A 15721-nucleotide genomic window follows, 5' to 3' on the forward strand; every position below is an offset into this window, starting at 1 on the left:
ATGTTGAGGTATCTGGTATCTTTCTACCATATTGTAAGTGGGTGACTGCCTGGTTTTTGTCATTGAATCTGAAGAATCCTTCACCTGTTGGTCACATGCCTGGCCCTTTGTCAGATGGTGCTTCTCAAATGTCTTCTCTATATGACAGCATGTCTTTTCATTTTTACCTACTTCCCTGGGGCTGGAGAGATGGCTCAGCGGTTAAGAGCACTGACTGCTCTTCCTGAGGTCCTGAGTTCAAATCCCAGCAACCACATGGTGGCTCACAACCATCTGTAATGAGCTCTGATACCTTCTTCTGGTGTGTCTGAAGACAGCTACAGTGTACTTATACATAAAATAAATAAATAAATATTTACCTACTTCCCTGACTGAAGTTTTTGTTGCTGTTGTTGGAGGTGGTGGTGGGTTTTTTGTTGTGTTGTGTTGTGTTATGTTATGTTGTGTTGTGGGTTACTTTCTTGGCGTTTCCCCCCACGGCTTTCCCTAAAAGCTGTACTCCCACTGTAGCACTCAGGCTCACCATCCACCTTGTTCTGGAAAGGGTATGAGACTTCGCTGAGGCACCTTTTCAAATGAAGGTCCAACTGTGCACTGGCTAGTTCTGTGTGTCAACTTGACACAAACTGGAGTGATCACAGAGAAAGGAGCCTCCCTTGAGCAAATGCCTCCATGAGACCCAGCTGTAAGGCATTTTCTTAATTAGTGATCAAAGGGGGAGGACCCAGCCCATTGTGGGTGGTGCCATCCCTGGGCTGGTGGTCCTGGGTTCTATAAGAGAGCAAGCTGAGCAAGCCAGGGGAAGCAAGCCAGTAACATCCCTCCATGGCCTCTGCATCAGCTCCTGCTTCCTGCCCTGCTTGAGTTCCAGTCCTGACTTCCTTTGGTGATGAACAGCAATGTGGAAGTGTAAGCTGGATAAACCCTTTCCTCCCCAACTTGGTTCTTGGTCATGATGTTTGTGCAGGAATAGAAACCCTGACTAAGACAGACTGCTTCAGCACCATTTGTTGAAATAGAAAAGTAGAAGGAAGGGGTTGGGGATTTAGCTCAGTGGTAGAGCGCTTGCCTAGGAAGCGCAAGGCCCTGGGTTCGGTCCCCAGCTCCGAAAAAAAGAACCAAAGAAGGAAGGACTCAACTCCACAAACCTGTACACACACACACACACACACACACACACACACACACACACACACACACACCCCATAAACACAAATTCATATACTCACATTAATAATAAGTATTAAAGTTTTAATGTCTTTTAAATTTTCTAAAAAAGCAGAGTTTACAGTAATTTGGGCTGGTGAGAGGGCTAAGTAAGTAGGGGTGCTTGCTGCCAAGCGTGACAGCCTGAGCCTGAGCCCTGGGACCCACGTGGTGGAAGGAGAGAGCCCTTTGATTGCCACATGCATGCCACGGTACATGTGTGACCCCCTTCCCCAATAAATGATAAAAATATAAATTTAAAAATATAAATATCAATTTAAAAATATTAGGGAGAGGGTCGGGGCAGGGGTAACCTCTAGAAAGTCCCAGACACCTGGGATGTGAGAGGCTCCCAGGACTCAATGGGGATGGCCTTAGTGACCAGCTTCAGTAGATAGGCAGGGCCCCAAGCAGAAGGATGAGGTCACCAACCCTCAATTGTTTTTTTTTTTTTTTTTTTTTTTGGTTCTTTTTTTTTTCAGCTGGGGACCGAACCCAGGGCATTAAACTTCCTAGGCAAGCGCTCTACCACTGAGCTAAATCCCCAACCCCCAATTGTTTTTGATCCAGAATTGTTCCTGTCTAAAAGAAATACAGGGACGAAAAGGGAGCAGAGACTGAAGGAAAGGCCATCTAGTGACAAACACAACTTGGGATCCATCCCGTGGGCAGGCTCCAAACCCTAACACTCTTACTGATGCCATGTTGTGCTTGCAGATAGGACTCTAGCATGGCTGTCCTCTGAGAGGCTCTACTAACAGCTGACTGAAACAGATGTGGATCCTTTACAGCCAAGCATTGGACTGAGGTCAGGACCCCTATAGAAGAGTTAGGGGAAGGATTGAAGGAGCTGAAGGGGATAGCAACCCCACCGGAAGAACAACAATATCAACTAACACAGACCCCTCAGAGCTCCCAGAGACTAAGCCACCAACCAGAGAGCATACACGGGCTACCCATGGCCCCTGACACACATGTAGCAGAGGACTGCCTTGTCTGGCCTCAGTGGGAGAGAATGGGCCTAATCCTGTAGAGACTTGATTCCCCAGGGAAAGGTAGTTGAGGGTGGGTAAGAGAGGGAGCACCCTCTCAGAGGCAAAGGGGAGGGGAGATCAGGAAGGGGGTAACATTTGGAATGTAAATAAAAAAAAACAATAACAATAATAAAAAAAAGAACTGATGTCCATTTAGAAAATATATATTAGGGAGATGATTTTAAAAGGACACTAGTCTCGGCAAATGCCACATTGTTGCTTTCTCTAAGGATACTATAACCACACTATTTCCCTTGGGGTTTTGGAATTAGCTAGCAGAGGGCTAACTGGTTGTATCTAAACATGGAAACTATAAACCTTGTAAACAAATGATCTGCAAGTTTACCGTAGTAATGGAAAATATCAACATAGCACCAATAAGTGCCCATGTTTTGTTTTACATGCGATCTCCAGGTGGAAAAGCCTTTAACACACCTTGTTCCAAATCCCACCATGGCTGGACCCAGGGCCACACCACAGGTTCTCTTTTTGGATGGAATTGAATGATTGTGTGTGTGTGTGTGTGTGTGTGTGTGTGTGTGTGTACATGTGTGTACATGTGTGTATGTGTGTACGTCTGTATACGTGTGTATGTGTGTGTGTGCATGCTAGAGACTCTATTAATTCATTTGGTTATTTCCAGTTACATTTCTTCTTGCAAACGACACAATCTGTGGCTGACAGAAATCCATCGTGTATATCTGCTGACCATTCCTCTCTTGTCGAACACTTCGGTTGCTCCTGTAACGCAGCTATTGTGAATACAGCTACAATAAACACTGACTTGCAGGTATCTCTGAGACGTGCTGAGTCCTTTGGGTGCACTACCCGGGGTGGTACAGCAGGGTCGTGTGGAAGATCTGCTTTAAGATATCTTTTTTTTTTTTTTTTAGAGCTGAGGACCGAACTCAGGGCCTTGCGCTTGCTAGGCAAGCGCTCTACCACTGAGCTAAATCCCCAACCCCTTAAGATATCTTTTTAATTTCCCGTGTTCTCTCTGGGTTCCTGCTCCTGTTTAATGGAAGGAGTCGGTGGCAGCAGGTGGTTTCTTGGGTCTTTCCCCTCCTGGTCAAGGTCCAGTGGAAATAACTTCGTGGGGTTATTACGGTCACTCCTCGTATGACCTTCCCCTCCCAGCAGCCTGCATGGCTGACTGCTGGGGACAGTCAGTGTATTTCTCGGAACATCTATTGACATTCTGTGCCTCTTGGGGAATGGCTTCACAGTCATTCACACTCTTTGTCCTACTCTCCATTCCCCGTGGGTCTGAAGCTGACACAGGAAGCTGACTTCAAGGAAGTTCTTCCGATCTTCAATGTAAGAAGGTCCCAGACCTGCCCTAAAATCTTCCTACTTCTCTCGTGCAGCCAACGGCAAGGAGTCTGAGAGCCTAGGCACATACAAAACCATACTTGGGGCTAAATGAGGAATAAGGAGAACAAAGATTCTATTTCCCTGTGGCTCAGGGCAAAGCACAGCTTGAGCGTCTTCTCTGGAAACCTTCCTCTTCACCTTTGTTACCAGAGCCTCTCTCGATTGCCTCCCAGGCCCAAGGGCACGATCACCAAGCCTCCTGTCACCCTCTTAGGGCAGGTCTGCTGGCAGCGCACGCTCTAACTTTCCCTTCATTTGATGATGTCTAGATTTTCCCTTTGCCCCTCAGTATTTTTTTTTATAGATGTGGGATTCTGGCTTGATCACTCTTTTCTTTCAGCACTTTAAAGGAAGATTTGTTTTTCTCTTATGCATAGGAGTGTTTTGCCTACACGTCTGTAAGTGCACACTACATGTGCCCATGGAGGTCAGAAAAGGGAGTTGGAACCCCAGGAACTAAGGTAACAGATGTTGTAAGCTGCCATGTGGATGTTGGGAACCAAACCCAGGTCCTTTGTAAGAGCAGCAAGAGCTCTTAAGCACCGAGCCGTGTCTTCCGCTCCCACTTTCAGCACTGTAAAACCATTGTGAAATTTTATTCAGGCCTCCAACACCATGTGTGGAGGAGAGAGGGATTTTACAACTTCCAGGTGGGGTAAAAGTCTAGGGCTCCTTTCTCCGGGGCTGTTTGGTGGGGCACAGAGTTCTGCGTTCTCAGGGCACACTCTAGGGAAATGGCCCTCTACCAAGGCCGCAGCCCCTTCTCCCACAGATAGGTGGTCAGGTCACGCTGACAACCCATGTGTGGTCCAGACCATCCAATGGTTCCAGAAACTCAGAGGTGGAGTAGGAGACAGAGCTCTGAAAAGTTCAGAAACAACTCAACATCTTGTTGACACGTAGAACACCTCCATGTTCACTAACAGACAATGGCGGTCACTCTAAGACACCTTCATGTCCCTGTGCGACACTCCCCAGGCTTGGGTACAGGTACACATGCCAGCTGTCACCGCCCAGGTAATCTCAGGTAATGTATGTGCCCATCATCTGACTTCCAGGCCTGTTCCGGTCCTGCATATCTGGATCCAGGTCCATATAAAGTCTCTCTCTCTCTCTCTCTCTCTCTCTCTCTCTCTCTCTCTCTCTCTCTCTCTCACACACACACACACACACACACACACACACACACACACACACACACACAGAGGGCTTCAGGTTGGCAGACCATCACACACAGGCCCCAAGCCCACTGTCTGAGAACAGCCAGTGTCATTCACCTGCTTTTAAAATCCTAACATCCTGAGCAGGTCTGTGCCAAAGAGGATGTGCGGGACTGGTTCACCGAGAAGCTATAAGCACTCAGGCTAAAATGACGCAAGAGTCCATTTGAATTATAGAGTACCTGCTTGTGGACAGTTAAGCCATATTGGTGGGGCAGAATGAAGGCTACGTTGTTATTCCGGGTTGTTCTTCTTCCCAAAGAGGCTAGTTTGGACCCACGGGTCACTAGGAGGGAGAGCCTCTGTAGAAGTGGCAGTAAATGAGTTCCTGGCGGTGACGTGGGCCAGGCTTCATCTTAGGTACATTTGAAAAGGTTGAGAGGACAAGCTACCTCCAGGGCCTCTCCTCCCCTTTCAGAGAACATAGGAAGCCCTTCCCGTCCGGAACACAGGGCAGTGGCAGAGGGATGTGCATAGAGGAGCAGGTGGGGACAGGCCTCTGGCATTCGTAGCCCAGTGTTATGCACTCAGACCCTGAGATGGACCCTTACAGTGACTCCTGCAGTCAGCACAGCCCAGCGGGATATGAGAAACGCAGAGCCTCCTCCCAGTAGCTCTGACACCAGAACCTCATCAGCAAGAAGCTGAGACAGAGCACCCCAGGTCCCGTGGATGGGAGTCCCTCTTCGGACATAGGGAATCTTACAGGCGCTCGGGTCCCATGACCAGGAAAGCCTTATCCTCATGGCAGAGACTAGAATACAGGCTCCCTCCTCACAGCACCTCTGCCGTGTCCACCACTGTCCACCACGGTCTCCATCTGCGGGAGAATACCCAGCACAGGCCTGTGAGGCCGTGGCACACTTCAAGCACCTTCTCCACCATCTTGAGGAGGAGGGGAGTCTCCAGGAAGTGGTTCAAGGTGAGGTGACAGCAGGCCTCAGGCCTGGGGCATTCGACCTCGAACCTGCCAGTGCGTGTTGTCCCTCCTGAAGGGAACCGTGAGGCGCAACCCAGAAGGCTTCCTATCAGAAACGCTTCCCTTCCGCTGCCATCAAGGTAGATTAAGTTGTCAGCCAAGGGCACCCCAAGGACCAACTGACTTCTGGGACAGTGGAGGACAGATAGCACGCAAGCCCCAGCCCTCCCTTATGTTTATAGAGGCGATAGCGGAGAACTGATAGCTGGTTCTGATGCCTTTGGCCTCACACGGAGGAGACTATAAGCCCCAGAGGACGCTCCCTGGGCCCAGTCCAGGCAAGCAGGAGAGGACATGGCAGCCCTGCAGGAGAAGAAGTCATGCAGCCAGCGCATGGCCGAATTCCGGCAATACTGTTGGAACCCGGACACTGGGCAGATGCTGGGCCGCACCCCAGCCCGGTGGGGTAGGTGTGGGCCATGTGAAGGGGGCATGGGGTGAGGCAGAGGGCTAGCAGCCAACAGGACCCAGGCCCTGCTGGGACATCTGGAAACATACTACAGGCCATGCCTTACCTCTCAGAAGGAAGCCAGGGTCCCCAGATGGCCCTGAGGCTCAGACTCCAGTAAGACTGCCATGCAGGTCTGAGGCTGGCCCCCAGCTTCGTCCATAATTTGGAAACAGCATTTTAAAGCTGTTCCTGAAGTTAATATATTTGTTTTAAGTTATAGAAAAGCGATGGCAGTTTCTTGTTCAGGTCATTTGGGAGGCAGGGGTTTATTTCACTGATCCTATTCTGGTGTGAGAGTCGCCATGACTCTAATATGCCAGGCGTATCTGGAGATGCCCCTGATTTCCAGGCTGTATCTGAAGTGCCCTGTGCAGCTATGGTTCTTAAGTATGGACTAGGCAGATATATCCAGAGTTCCTTTCTTTTTTTTTAAATTTATTTATTATATATAAGTACACTGTAGCTGTCTTCAGACACACCAGAAGAGGGCATCAGATCTCATTACAGAGGGTTGTGAGCCACCATGTGGTTGCTGGGATTTGAACTCAGGACCTCCGGAAGAGCAGTCAGTGCCCTTAACCACTGAGCCATCTCTCCAGCCCCACAGAGTTCCTTTCTTATGACTGCTCTGTGGTGACCTAGGGGTGGGGTGGGGGCTTCATTCTGGGGCCACTGTAGAATCAGAAAAGTCCTCACTGATAGGAGGCTACCCCCTCACAGAGTAAGTCTTCCACAAACATGAAGTACTCCTGAGACCCCAAAGAGGAAAAATTTTTCAAGATCACCAAGACCCATGGTGTGGGAGTTACAGACAGTGTGGAGGAGCACAGTGAACGCTTAGCAGGTTACACCCTGGAGAATACAAACACAGGATCTGTGGTACCTTACTCCTTAGAAGACAGGGCCCAGGGCCTGGTCTCTTAGGTTCCCACAGTCGCCACAGAGGGCTATAATCCAAGGTCCTCCAGGTCTACACACAAAGTAAAGGCCATTTTGGCTGATCCTAGCAGACCCATCTCAGGAGGCCTCGGAACCGAGACGAGAGATTCACAGAGGGTGGTAACCTGATGATTTACCTCTGGAACAATTCAGCTAGCCTCAGCGTAGCCCGGACATACTACTATGTGGAAAACATACGCTGTTCGTGCAGAAGGAGATGTGATACACCCTCCTCGAGCCTCTGAGACCCCCTAGGGTAGAGAGCACCCCTGAGTCCCTGGAGACTTAGGAAAATGCCATCAGTTCTGGGGCAGAGAAGAAACATAGAAGACACAGTACACCCGTGGGCAACTCAGGAGCAGACCTGGTACTGGGACCATCCCAGGAAGTGGGTCACCTGAATAAGGGGCAGCAGTTGGGGCCCTGAGGCAGAGGACGGGGTTGCCAGATATCCCTTCAGGAACCTTGTATGGTAGCCGCCAAGCCTCCTTGATGACTGTAATGCCACTGCCACTCAGAATGTTCAGGAATGGTTTCACAGCCACAGACATGGACTCAGTGTCTGGCGATGACAAGTCTCAGGAAGAAAGCATACACCCAGGGAAATGACAGGAGCCAAGTTACTCTTAGGGGAGGAGGCACGCACAGAGGAAATGGGGACAGAGACCAGAGGCTGAGAACAGCATAAGTCTCAGTGACTCGGGGCACACCCTGCCACCTGGGCCACACTCTTTCTCCGTGTGACACGGAACTCTTACCAACAGTGGCTCCCAGGCTGTGAGGTTCCATGGCATTGCTCACATGAGGAATCAGTCTTGATGGTGGTAAGGTCGGGATCCTTCATCTGGAGATGTTGAGCCATGAGCTGACAAGTCAGTAAGTGGTTTGTGAAGGAGAACGGACAAGTAACTAAGCTGAGGTCCCTGCCTGTAGGAGCTCAGTGTCCCAGGAGGGTGGAGGAGTTGGCCAGAAGCCACAGGTAGGAACTGTGTGAGCATGTCAGCCTACAGAGGAAATATCCCTCTGTTGGCCCTTTCTGGAACACGCTTGCACGTTCACTCACCATGAGGCTAAGTGGGTGCACAACCCCGTCAATCCTGTAAGCACAGGGCCAGGCGATCAGACACTACAACAGCCAAACCCAAGAAGAGTCCAGGGTCTCCATGGGACCACAGTTCCGAGACAAGCCACTGCAGCTCTGGCCCTTCAGGGAGGCCTTGTCAGTCTTACAGCCGGTCCCTAGCTTGCACCCTCTCCACTGTCTCTCATGCCCACTGACTTAGATCTGCTCTTCAGTTACTTTTGGGGATGACTGGAGAATGACTTGCCAAGAGAAAGCCATATCATGCATTCAGAAGGAGCACCTGTATTCTTAGAGATCTTCCCAGGAAGTCAAGGGCAGCACAAAAGACTTTTTTTTTCCTGCCTGACTGCTTCTTAGCATGGCTAGACATTATCAAAACATGACAGTGGGTACTTCATGGTATCCCAAGCCCAAGGCCATGCCCCAGAGAAGTTTGGATCAACTTGCAAGGAATGCGACCTGGGAAGTCTTCAGGGGCCCATGGAGCCTGGCTCACGGCCAGGTTGGAGTACTTGCTGCCAATCACAGCCTCTCTGCACCAGATGTTTGAAGCAACAGTGATGGGAGCCGTGCAAGGCCATGCATGCACCCTGTAGTTCTGGAGTGGGTCAGTGAGTTCCAGCGCTAGGAGGTGCGGGTAAGGGGGTGCCAACCAAAGAGCTCAGGGATTCCGCTTGGGGGAGAAAGTTCTGGAACCAGGTAGAGGTGCTGATGCCACGGCATCACGAGAGCTTTGCACAGCACCGCCTGCCCTCGGGGCCGGAGATGGAGAAAGCGGTGGCCCTGGGCCATGCACCTTGCCGTGGCTCAGGAGGTTCCTCTCGACTCTCTCTTCACAGTGTGGATCAGCCTGTACTATGCAGCTTTCTACGTGGTCATGACTGGGCTCTTTGCCTTGTGCATCTATGTGCTGATGCAGACCATTGACCCCTACACCCCCGACTACCAGGACCAGTTAAAGTCACCGGGTAAGCATCGGGAGGGCTTCAGCAATGCTCTTAGGGCGACATTCAACAGGGCATAGCAGAATACCTTCTTCCTCCCTACACCCAGAGCAGGGGTCCCCACGGATTCCTGAGAGGAACAATGACCCCAAGTTGCAAATCGACTTTGGCTTTAGTATTATGTAATGGGGGGCTTCAGAGGGAGGGTCAGAAAGACAGACGTCTTTGCATTCACGCTACATGCTCATGCACACGCAGGCAAGTATCTGGGAGGGTACACAGGAGGTCGCTGGCAGGGAGTAGGCCCGGGGATCCCAGGAGAAAGACCTAGGGTGGAAACACCCCCTAGCTCTTTACTCCCTGGGATGAGAGAGAGAAGAGATGAAGTGCAGTCATCTGAGGCTGAGAAAAACGGGAAAAACAAGTCCTTTTCCCTTGAAAAACAAGCCCCGGACAGCTGCTCTTCTCAGAACAGCCATAAAAACGCCAAATCCCTGGCTCACAAAAACAGAAGGCCAGCAACACGGATGGGCGAGGGTGAGCACATGGTAGCTTCTTCCGAGCCAGAGGCCACCTGGTGTTTGTGGAAAGATGCGTGACTTGATGTGAACTCGGGCGAGCATGACCGAGGGCCAGGGTGGCTCCCGCCACTAGCGCATGAGATTGTGCCGTGAGCTCACATGCCTCACATCCTGTCTGCTAGCAGAACCGAGATGCCCCCCCCCAGCCGATGTACGGTAGGCTGTAGTGACTCACTGACAACTCTCCCTCTCTTTTTTTTTTTTTTTTTTTTTTTCCGGGGCTGGGGACCGAACCCAGGGCCTTGCGCCCCCTAGGGCAAGCGCCCTACCCCTGAGCTAAATCCCCAACCCCTTCTCCCTCTCTTTTTTACACATAACTCTTTACACGTCGAAATGCTTTTGCACGTAAACAATCAGTGAAGTGGTTTTAAAGTACCTTTTACAGTGTTCGTTTGTGTGTGCGCATGTATGGCCGTGGATGGTGGAGAAGACCCTTGGGAGTTGGTTCTCTCCTCCCACTGTGCGGTTCCAAGCATCATACTCAAGACCATCAGGTTTGGTGGCAAGCTCCTTTGACCTGCAAAGCCCTCTTGCAGCCCAAGTAAAAAATATTTTTACGTTTTTGTTTACCTGTTTTATGTGTGTGGGTGTTTGGCCTTCTGTACAGTGCCTAGTCCCTTCAGAGGTCAGAAGAGGGCACCAGATGCCCTGGAACTTGAATTACAGATAGTTATGAGTTGATGTGTGGATGCTGCGAATCTAACCAGGGTCCTCTGGAAGAGCGGTCCAGTTTAAATAGCTTTTAAACATTAAGCTATTTCCCCAGCCCCCAAATAAAAACCTTTTATTTTTCCCTTTGAGACAGAATCTCTCTATGTAGCCCCAGATATCCCGAAAGTCTGTGTAAATCAGGCTGGCCTCAAACAGAGATCTGCCTGCCTCTGCCTCCCGAGTTCTAGGATTAAAGGTATGAGGTGCAGTGAGATGTGTTTCTCAAGTGAAAAACTTGGTATGTTGTTCAGATGACTTTCCCCTAGAGACCCACCTGCAGGCTAGGAACCCCCCAAGTCCCCCAGAGGTTAGCCTCCGAGGCACCAATCCTCAGAGTCCCCTATGGATCAAGTGTCACACTATTGCTGGGCCTGGGTATCCAGTGTCTCAGGCACAGGATAGGCCTTCATGCCCACCGTGCTGCATTCCGCAGAGGTGCAAGACCATGGGCCCTTCTTTCCAGTGTTATTGGCAAGCTTCTCAGCTACAGGGAGTCTCTTCTATGGCTCCCACCTAGGAGGCTGAGGACCTGGCTGCACCTCAGTCACTGCTGCCTACGGCTGGTGCTCGCGTGAGTCTAAACAACCCCAGAGCCGAGGGCTCGGTATAAGTGAGTACTTGGAGAGACTGATCAAGGAGGCGCTCTTTCCTCGCAGGGGTAACCTTGAGACCGGATGTGTATGGGGAAAGAGGGCTGCAGATTTCCTACAACGTCTCTGAAAACAGCTCCTGGGCTGGCCTCACACACACCCTCCACAGCTTCTTAGCGGGTGAGTGACCACCGATGTAGCGGCCATGTCTACCGCTCTCTGGGGACGTGGACAGTGGGGGCTGGATGCTGAGAGAGTGTGTGTTCTGCAGGCTACACCCCAGCATCCCAGCAGGACAGCATCAACTGTTCGTCTGAAAAGTACTTCTTCCAGGAGACCTTTTCCGCTCCGAACCACACCAAGTTCTCCTGCAAGTTCACGGCGGACATGCTACAGAATTGCTCAGGCCTGGTGGACCCCAGTTTCGGCTTCGAGGAGGGAAAGCCCTGCTTCATTATTAAAATGAACAGGGTGAGTTATAAGGGCCTGGCTTTGGAGATGGCCCATCCTCACACTCGTAACCGTGGGGGCTGGGCCCTTCACCTACCACACTAGCTCCACACACATTTATTCATCTTAAATACAAATCTAGAATTCTCTACCCAGACAGGGTCTTGCCAGCCCCATGGCTTTAAATATTATATAAATAAGACACAGCACCAATGAGAGATCTTAGCCAGCAGCGGCCTTGAGTTGTGGATTCACGCCGGAGAACCTGGGGGTATTCTACGTGGTCTCCTTCTGCACCAGAAACAGGAGTCTGTCAGGGTCAGTCCTATAGGAATGACTGAGGTCCTGGTGGTAACAGAAACAATCAACAAGTCCTGTCAATGCCCTAAGAACAAAGGCACAGTAAGCAAGAGGCAGAGACGCAGTTGAGCTGAGTGGTGCCCAGGTGATAGGGGCTCAGGGTCACTGTTGTAGAGACCGAGTGACAGATGAAAGCCCAGTTGGCCTCACTTCCTACCTCCACTTTCCGGGGCCTTAGAAAGCCACCCTCTCATGCACTGAACCCACCATGAAGCCCCATGGCTAGGAGGTCTCCCCAGAGCTGCCTGGAAAACAGGCTATGATTGGGGCTCCGCAGCCCCATGTCCCAGTTGACACTCCTCCAAAGGCAGGACCTGCACAGAGCTCAGGAGACAACGAGTGAGGCTCAAGAAGTCTAGGAAGGGATGTGAGAGTGTGAAGACCCCAGTGAGAGCAGTAGGTAGACCTGTTCTGCAGCAGGGAAGGCTGCTAATCACCACAGAGGGCATGAGCATGGTGCCAGTGACTAGGGCGCTCTATCTCGGCTCTACCCCTGCCAGCTGCCCTCCTCCTACACTGTGGTACCACGGGGGAATGGCTCAGGAGTATGTGTGAGCGCCCATCTGCACATCAGGGGCACGTGACACCCTTTCTTCTAGATTGTCAAGTTCCTCCCCAGCAACAACACGGCTCCCCGAGTGGACTGCACCTTCCAGGTGAGCACTGCACCCCAGTTGGGGCGGGGGTGGCGTGGGGCAGCACAGGGGATGGGACCCAAATTAACCCTGGGAACATGTCAACTGTCACCTCACCAGCCACTGTCAGGAGGTGAGGACACATAGCCATGGCTTCCCCCTCATCCAGTCTGTGTAGCTACTCACGCTTCAGAAAGCCTGGTATTGATGTGGGTGGCCCACATTGTCTATACTTTGTATTTTCAAAACTATTCCAGATCACCAACCGCAGAGTTGTTTAGTGGGGTTTGGTCTCTCTACTTAGGTGGCATGGATCTCAGAGAAACCTCTTACAAAGTGTCTAAGGACGGTATCAAACACTAAACTTAGCCTGCACTAAATGTTTCCAAGGCTGAGCTGTAGCCGATACATCAAAAGGGCACCTGTCCATGGCGATCCAGGGAAGGGCTTCAGGCAGGCCTTCATTTATTTTCACTATCGTTATTATGTTGCCACACACAAGCTAACCTCAGATTTGAGAAGTCATTGTTCCTTATTAAGTGCAAGCTACTCACTGGGCAGGTCTGACGCCAACAAAAAAAAGGAAACAGATCGTAGGAACATGTGTTCACACTTAATCCAGAAACCTGCCGAGACTCTGAAGCAGCCTTTGGCAGACAAAGCCTTAGACTTGTCAGAGCTTCCCTCTCAGGTGCTTACAGACACACACCGTGTCTTCCCCAGTTCCCTCAGGACTCTAAGATGGGGACAAGTCGGGTGTAGGGTGGAGCGTGCCTGAGGCTTGGCATTCTGAGGGGTTATGTTCTTGCTAGGCTCTCAGCCCTGACTACGAAAGCTGACTAGATGCCAGGCTAACCCCATTGCGCTATCCGTGTAAACACGCGTTGGTGTGATCACTGGCATCGGTACCAGTGTGAGCCTCACGGTACACACACAACTCACATGTGGACTTGTACACAACCTAACATGTACCCCAGTGCCTATCAGACTCAGCTGTGGCCTCTCCTCCCTAGGATGACCCCCAAAAGCCCCGGAAGGACATTGAACCCCTGCAGGTCGAGTACTATCCCCCCAATGGTACCTTCAGTCTCCACTACTTCCCCTACTACGGCAAGAAAGCACAGGTAAGGTCTGCTTCACTCTGCCCCAGGGCGCTTGCTGAATGACCTCAGACTTAGCAACAGGGAAGCCATTTTATATTTAAAAAAAAAAAGGCAGAGCGAGGTAGTGTCCACCCCTGTGAGGTGGACGGATCATGAGCCCAAGGTCATTTTGGCCGCATAACAAGTTCAAGGCCAACCTGGACTGCATGAGACTCTATCTTGGAAAAAAAAAACAAACGAGTAACAGAGAAAGAAAATGAACAAAAGACTTATGACTTAGCCAATTCTGAACACTTCATGTATCTACCTAAAAATGCACCTGGCAAAAAAGCCATGGACATCAGCCTGATCCCCTTAGGGGCCAGGATTCCCACATCCTCTAGCGTCTGAGGATCCCTCCAACCCCTCTCTCCACTTTGCTCTCACATGCTGTTTGCCATCTGGAGTCCATGCTCCTAGCTGCTCTGTGGGCAGAAGCCAGCCGCTCTGTGCGCAGACAAGCCCGACCCCAGGACAGACCCACAGATGAGCCCTTTATGCCCGCCCCTCCCTTCCTCACGTTAGCCTCTGTAACGTCAGCATTTTTTCCAAATGCCTCATCCCCCCTCGCTTCTACTTCAGCCCCACTACAGCAACCCTCTGGTGGCGGCAAAGTTCCTCAACGTCCCCAAAAACATGCAAGTCCTCATCGTGTGCAAGATCCTGGCGGACCACGTGACCTTCGACAACCCCCATGACCCCTATGAAGGGAAGGTGGAGTTCAAGCTCACAATACAGAAGTAAGGAGTGGGCGTGGCTGTCCACCCCCCAGCTGGGTGGACCCTGAGGGACCACTCTTCCTGACTGACATCATCGGCTGGCCAGCATGCACGGCCACTTCATGGTTCAGAGCTGACACCACTGCCCATCAGCCGACACCAGGAAGTACTCCTTCCCAGCACTCCCTGAGCACCACCAGCTTTGAACTGAACCCCCACGTTGCATGTTTGCAATCCCGTGGGGTTAACACAGAAACTCAGAGTCCGGCTACCACTAAGGGACAACCCATCTGTAGGGCATTTCTATCCTGTGACCATTTGTCTGTCCTGCACTTCAATATGAACTATGGGTCCACATCAGTGTAACACTGGTCACCCCGGCCTCCAGTTTCTGCTTCTGAGGCCACAGCCCCTAGGCCATTAAAACAAACTATAGTAAAGTTATTCTTATTCTGTGTGAAAAAGCCATGTTTTTCTGGATCCCGGGGGAATTTTTTTTTTTTTTAACTAAGAACCGAACACTGCTTTGTTTAAAGCCTTTCTGTGATTTCAATCACACACACAAGTGTCTTTGGCACCTCAGTTACTGGGATCAGGCATCTCAGAGATGGAGTAAGGTGCAGGGGTGCTCAGAGTGACCCACACAGCCTGACACTTGGCCTGTAGACCTACCTACCCTGTTGCCACCTCCTGTCTCTCAGCCTCCAAGGTCTCAGGCCCTTTCCTTAAAATATGTCCACACTCCACACTGCCTCCTTCCCATGTAGCCAAAGAGCAAAAGAGTCTGCATTTGTCTTTTTCCAGCCAAGACAGAACACAGCTCAGGCAGACAGACACACACATGTGCACAGAGACACAGACAGACAGACAGACAGACAGACACACACACACACACACACACACACACACACACAGTGTATCCAGGCACAGAGCTTCCTGGGGTGTAAGACCTACATATGTATCTACACAGGCTACCCTGTGTAACCTTTTCATGTTCCACACCCTGTTGAGTATTTTAAAGTAACACGAGAGTTGGGGGAAGGAGTCATTTTCACTTCCACTAGCAAACAATCCACTGATTTGACTAAGCCAAAACATCTAGCCCTCCGTCTTAGTTAGGGTTATTGTTGCTGTAATGAAACACTAACCAAACTGGGAAGGGCTTACACTTCCATGCCACTGTTCATCACTGAAGAAGTCAGAACTCAAGCAGGGCAGAAACGTGGAGGCAGCAGCTGGTGCAGAGGCCATGGAGGGCCGCTGCTTACTGACTTGAGTCTCAAGGCTTGCTCAGCCTGCTTT

The 15721-nt window shown here is 50.9% G+C and overlaps 1 protein-coding gene across 2 annotated transcripts; it reads left to right on the top strand.

The window, feature by feature from the left end:
- Window positions 1-5932: 5932 nt before the first annotated feature.
- Atp4b (ATPase H+/K+ transporting subunit beta) lies at window positions 5933-14863 on the top strand. 2 transcript variants are annotated; one of them, XM_032919421.1, is made up of 7 exons: window positions 5933-6219; window positions 9127-9255; window positions 11180-11293; window positions 11385-11584; window positions 12523-12579; window positions 13572-13682; window positions 14283-14863. In XM_032919421.1, exons 1-7 carry the CDS (start codon window positions 6108-6110, stop codon window positions 14442-14444), a joined length of 885 nt encoding a protein of 294 aa, XP_032775312.1. In that variant the 5' UTR covers window positions 5933-6107; the 3' UTR covers window positions 14445-14863. The 2 variants fall into 2 exon arrangements, with proteins under 2 accessions (XP_032775312.1, XP_032775314.1); XM_032919423.1 differs by having other exon boundaries at window positions 6108-6219; window positions 13587-13682; window positions 14283-14444.
- The last annotated feature ends 858 nt before the right edge of the window (window positions 14864-15721 follow it).

The sequence above is a fragment of the Rattus rattus genome, chromosome 13 (assembly GCF_011064425.1).
Source record: "Rattus rattus isolate New Zealand chromosome 13, Rrattus_CSIRO_v1, whole genome shotgun sequence".
Taxonomy (NCBI): Eukaryota; Metazoa; Chordata; class Mammalia; order Rodentia; family Muridae; genus Rattus; species Rattus rattus.